Raw genomic sequence first — 6000 nt, forward strand, 5'->3', positions numbered from 1 at the left:
CTCCATCTACTTCATTGTATTATGTTGTGGATGAGGACTGGATGACTCTCCATCTACTTCATTGTATTATGTTGTGGATGAGGACTGGATGACTCTCCATCTACTTCATTGTATTATGTTGTGGATGAGGACTGGATGACTCCATCTACTTCAGTGTATTATGTTGTGGATGAGGACTGGATGACTCCATCTCCAGTGTATTATGTTGTGGATGAGGACTGGATGCACTCATTATGTTGTGGATGAGGACTGGATGACTCTACTTCTACTTCAGTGTATTTATATTATGTTGTGGATGAGGACTGGATGACTCATTATGTTGTGGATGAGGACTGGATGACTCATGTTGTGGATGAGGACTGGATGACTCATTATGTTGTGGATGAGGACTGGATGACTCCATCTACTTCAGTGTATTATGTTGTGGATGAGGACTGGATGACTCCATCTACTTCAGTGTATTATGTTGTGGATGAGGACTGGATGACTCCATCTACTTCAGTGTATTATGTTGTGGATGAGGACTGGATGACTCATTATGCTGTGGATGAGGACTGGATGACTCCAACTACTTCATTATATTTATATTATGTTGTGGATGAGGACTGGATGACTCTACTTCATTGTATGTATCTTGTGTTTCTCCTCTGTGTGTTTTAATTCATCCCATCCATCCCTCTTCTCTCCCCCCCTCCCTCCACAGTGCGGTCGCGAAGCAGAGAACTTTGATCGTTTCTTTACCCGCCACCCCCCAGTCCTGACCCCCCCAGACCAGGAGGTCATCATGAACCTGGACCAGGAAGAGTTCCAGGGGTTCTCATTCGTTAACCCAGAGTACCCGGACATGGACTGACCCATCACAGCGCTGCATTAGTTTCCAGATCTCATATCATTTCATCACCAGGATATAGTTTAGGACCAAACGGGTGTATCCCAGTTGTCTCTCCTCCCTCTTGAGCGTGCACTTGTTCACTACTCCTGAGTGGCGCGGCCGTCTAGTGGCATCCCAGTGCACGAAGCGTCACTACAGTGCCTGGTTCGAATCCGGGTCTGTGTCATATCCGGCCGTGATTGGGAGTTCTAATAAGGCGTCGCACGATTGGCCCAGCGTCGCCCGGGTTTGGCCGGGGGGGGGGTAGGTCGTCATTGTAAATAATCATTTGTTCTTTAGCTGACTTGCCTCTAGTTAAATAAAGATTAAATACATTTTTTTTTTTATAAACACAAATGTTAAAAAATTATTGGTATTAACCTGGATTAGAGTTTCCATTTTACCACCCATTTCCTTTCAAGTGAGGAAGTGTGTACTTTGGGAGGAAGGGGAGAGAATTGGGACATAGCCGAGTCCCTACCCATATTTACTGTTCTAACCTAAACACAGATCTAGGATCAGATTCATGCCCCTAGTCTTAACTACCCATATCTACTGTTCTAACCTAAACACAGATCTAGGATCAGATTCCCCATGCCCCTAGTCTTAACTACCCATATCTACTGTTCTAACCTAAACACAGATCTAGGATCAGATTCATGCCCCTAGTCTTAACTACCCATATCTACTGTTCTAACCTAAACACAGATCTAGGATCAGATTCATGCCCCTAGTCTTAACTACCCATATCTACTGTTCTAACCTAAACACAGATCTAGGATCAGATTCCCCATGCCCCTAGTCTTAACTACCCATATCTACTGTTCTAACCTAAACACAGATCTAGGATCAGATTCATGCCCCTAGTCTTAACTACCCATATCTACTGTTCTAACCTAAACACAGATCTAGGATCAGATTCATGCCCCTAGTCTTAACTACCCATATCTACTGTTCTAACCTAAACACAGATCTAGGATCAGATTCCCCATGCCCCTAGTCTTAACTACCCATATCTACTGTTCTAACCTAAACACAGATCTAGGATCAGATTCATGCCCCTAGTCTTAACTACCCATATCTACTGTTCTAACCTAAACACAAATCTAGGATCAGATTCATGCCCCTAGTCTTAACTACCCATATCTACTGTTCTAACCTAAACACAGATCTAGGATCAGATTCATGCCCCTAGTCTTAACTACCCATATCTACTGTTCTAACCTAAACACAGATCTAGGATCAGATTCATGCCCCTAGTCTTAACTACCCATATCTACTGTTCTAACCTAAACACAGATCTAGGATCAGATTCATGCCCCTAGTCTTAACTGCCCATATCTACTGTTCTAACCTAAACACAGATCTAGGATCAGATTCCCCATGCCCCTAGTCTTAACTACCCATATCTACTGTTCTAACCTAAACACAGATCTAGGATCAGATTCATGCCCCTAGTCTTAACTACCCATATCTACTGTTCTAACCTAAACACAGATCTAGGATCAGATTCATGCCCCTAGTCTTAACTACCCATATCTACTGTTCTAACCTAAACACAGATCTAGCATCAGATTCATGCCCCTAGTCTTAACCTGAACCATTACGGAGATCTGACCTCTGATCAGTGGTTAAAGACAACTTCTACTCAAAACAGAACAAGAAGGACCCATGTGTATGAAATCCTACAAACAACAAACAAAACAAAAAAAAAGCTGAATCGATCGATTTTCAACTAATCGATAAATCAAATCAATGAGGTTACATTCCCACCATCAACCAATCAAATGACCTCCACAACTGTTACTGGGACCAATATTGACCGATTGATCGAACTGATCGACTTTCTAACTGTTTTATTAATGATCAATCAGGGTATTGTGTTTTTTTTGTTTGTATTGATTTAGGGATTTTAGAACTGTTACGAAATGTTAGCATCGTTGCTATTTACAACGAGGGAGGCCTCCTTGGTACTGTCACCACCATGTTAGCATCGTTGCTATTTACAACGAGGGAGCCCTCCTTGGTACTGTCACCACCATGTTAGCATCGTTGCTATTTACAACGAGGGAGGCCTCCTTGGTACTGTCACCACCATGTTAGCATCGTTGCTATTTACAACGAGGGAGGCCTCCTTGGTACTGTCACCACCATGTTAGCATCATTGCTATTTACAACGAGGGAGGCCTCCTTGGTACTGTCACCACCATGTTAGCATCGTTGCTATTTACAACGAGGGAGGCCTCCTTGGTACTGTCACCACCACCACCTCACACACCATGTTATGTTACTGTCAAACTGTGCCAAAGCAGGGTCAGAGTTCAGGGTCCAGTGTCCTCCGTTACGGGGAGACACACGGCAGCCATTTTGTGCCACAGAGCCCCAAACCAACCCCACACCTCAGAATAGCATTCACTGCAACTGGAAACCAACAGACACACCAGGGCTCATCTCCAATAGTCTTGTCAACCCGGTCCAACCACACATCTCTAGATATCGCTCTGAGACCAGGGCCCATTCCCCATAGTGACCTGCTATTGACCAGGGAGGGCCCATTCCCCATAGTGACCTGCTATAGACCAGGGAGGGCCCATTCCCTCTATAGTGACCTGCTATAGGGCCCATTCCCTCTATAGTGACCTGCTATTGACCAGGGAGGGCCCATTCCCTCTATAGTGACCTGCTATTGACCAGGGAGGGCCCATTCCCTCTATAGTGACCTGCTATAGGGCCCATTCCCTCTATAGTGACCTGCTATTGACCAGGCAGGGCCCATTCCCCATAGTGACCTGCTATTGACCAGGAAGGGCCCATTCCCTCTATAGTGACCTGCTATTGACCAGGGAGGGCCCGTTCCCTCTATAGTGACCTGCTATTGACCAGGGAGGGCCCGTTCCCCATAGTGACCTGCTATTGACCAGGGAGGGCCCATTCCCTCTATAGTGACCAGGGCCCATTCCCTCTATAGTGACCTGCTATTGACCAGGGAGGGCCCATTCCCCATAGTGACCTGCTATTGACCAGGGAGGGCCCATTCCCTCTATAGTGACCAGGGCCCATTCCCTCTATAGTGACCTGCTATTGACCAGGGAGGGCCCATTCCCTCTACAGTGACCTGCTATTGACCAGGGAGGGCCCATTCCCTCTATAGTGACCTGCTATTGACCAGGGAGGGCCCATTCCCACTATAGTGACCTGCTATTGACCAGGGAGGGCCCATTCCCTCTATAGTGACCTGCTATTGACCAGGGAGGGCCCGTTCCCCATAGCGACCTGCTATTGACCAGGGAGGGCCCATTCCCTCTATAGTGACCTGCTATTGACCAGGGAGGGCCCATTCCCTCTATAGTGACCTGCTATTGACCAGGGAGGGCCCATTCCCCATAGTGACCTGCTATTGACCAGGGAGGGCCCATTCACTCTATAGTGACCAGGGCCCATTCCCTCTATAGTGACCTGCTATTGACCAGGGAGGGCCCATTCCCTCTACAGTGACCTGCTATTGACCAGGGAGGGCCCATTCCCTCTATAGTGACCTGCTATTGACCAGGGAGGGCCCATTCCCTCTATAGTGACCTGCTATTGACCAGGGAGGGCCCGTTCCCTCTATAGTGACCAGGGCCCATTCCCTCTATAGTGACCTGATATTGACCAGGGAGGGCCCGTTCCCCATAGTGACCTACTATTGACCAGGGCCCATTCCCTCTACAGTGACCTGCCATAGGGCCCTGGCTCAGTAGAAAGTAGTGCACTGCATAGGGAATAGGGTGTGATTTCAGACGCTGTCTAGGAATGATCTGACCACTGCCAAACAGAGATGTTGTTGTTTATACTTAACCAGGGTGGTTAGTTAGTACTTGGTTTAGTTAACCAGGGTGGTTAGTTAGTACTTGGTTAGTTAACCAGGGTGGTTAGTTAGTACTTGGTTAGTTAACCAGGGTGGTTAGTTAGTACTTGGTTAGTTGACCAGGGTGGTTAGTTAGTACTTGGTTAGTTGACCAGGGTGGTTAGTTAGTACTTGGTTAGTTAACCAGGGTGGTTAGTTAGTACTTGGTTAGTTAACCAGGGTGGTTAGTTAGTACTTGGTTAGTTGACCAGGGTGGTTAGTTAGTACTTGGTTAGTTAACCAGGGTGGTTAGTTAGTACTTGGTTAGTTAACCAGGTGAGTTAGTTCGTACTAGGTTAGTTAACCAGGGTGGTTAGTTAGTACTTGGTTAGTTACCTGGTTAGTTGACCAGGGTGGTTAGTTAGTACTAGTTTAGTTACCTGGTTATTAGTAGCGGGGGGTTGGGACGTGTTCTGTAACTGTTTAAAGAGAGTTCTGATTATATTACCATGCAGTTAAATGTGTCAAACTGGAAAATACTGAAAAGGGATTTTTTCTTTCTTGTGTCAAGAGTGACTGTGGATGATGATGAGGAGGAGGAGGATTACAATGAGAATGATGATGATGATGATGGCTGAATCTTATTTTGTGTGTCCGCTGAGCTAAAGGCCTTATCTGAACTTGGGGAGTTAACTCTACTTGATGATGATGATGATGATGATGATGATGGCTGAATCTTGTTTTGTGTGTCCGCTGAGCTAAAGGCCTTATCTGAGTTAACTCAAGCATCTGCTGTCTTACAGGAAAAGTACAGAGGTTTGTAAACGATGTAGGGAGAGGGGGTGTGTCTTGTACGTGTAAATCTGTCTTCTGATTGGATAATATAATATAACTCAACTCACCTCCCCGGTGCCTTAATGTCTCAACCAGCATACTGCTCTCTGTGTCATTACACACACACACACACACACACACCTTAATTGAAGTGCATTGAGAAGCAGACTCAGTCTACTAGTCCACATAGAAACCCCTTGAGAAGCAGACTCAGTCTACTAGTCCACATAGAAACCCCTTGAGAAGCAGACTCAGTCTACTAGTCCACATAGACACCCCTTGAGAAGCAGACTCAGTCTACTAGTCCACATAGAAACCCCTTGAGAAGCAGACTCAGTCTACTAGTCCACATAGAAACCCCTTGAGAAGCAGACTGTCTACTAGTCCACATAGACACCCCTTGAGAAGCAGACTCAGTCTACTAGTCCACATAGAAACCCCTTGAGAAGCAGACTGTCTACTAGTCCAC

At 46.0% G+C, this 6000-nt stretch overlaps 1 protein-coding gene across 1 annotated transcript in view; it reads left to right on the plus strand.

Annotated features, from left to right (window-relative positions):
• Positions 1 to 2607, plus strand: part of LOC124017080 (protein kinase C beta type) — a 47467-nt gene extending 44860 nt beyond the window's left edge. The window contains exon 13 of the mRNA XM_046332466.1: positions 704 to 2607. Coding sequence (XP_046188422.1) covers positions 704 to 853 — 150 coding nt within the window. The 3' untranslated portion in view covers positions 854 to 2607. The remainder of the gene's footprint in view (positions 1 to 703) is intronic.
• The last annotated feature ends 3393 nt before the right edge of the window (positions 2608 to 6000 follow it).

This window comes from Oncorhynchus gorbuscha, unplaced genomic scaffold (genome assembly GCF_021184085.1).
Source record: "Oncorhynchus gorbuscha isolate QuinsamMale2020 ecotype Even-year unplaced genomic scaffold, OgorEven_v1.0 Un_scaffold_1463, whole genome shotgun sequence".
In the NCBI taxonomy this organism is placed as follows: domain Eukaryota; kingdom Metazoa; phylum Chordata; class Actinopteri; order Salmoniformes; family Salmonidae; genus Oncorhynchus; species Oncorhynchus gorbuscha.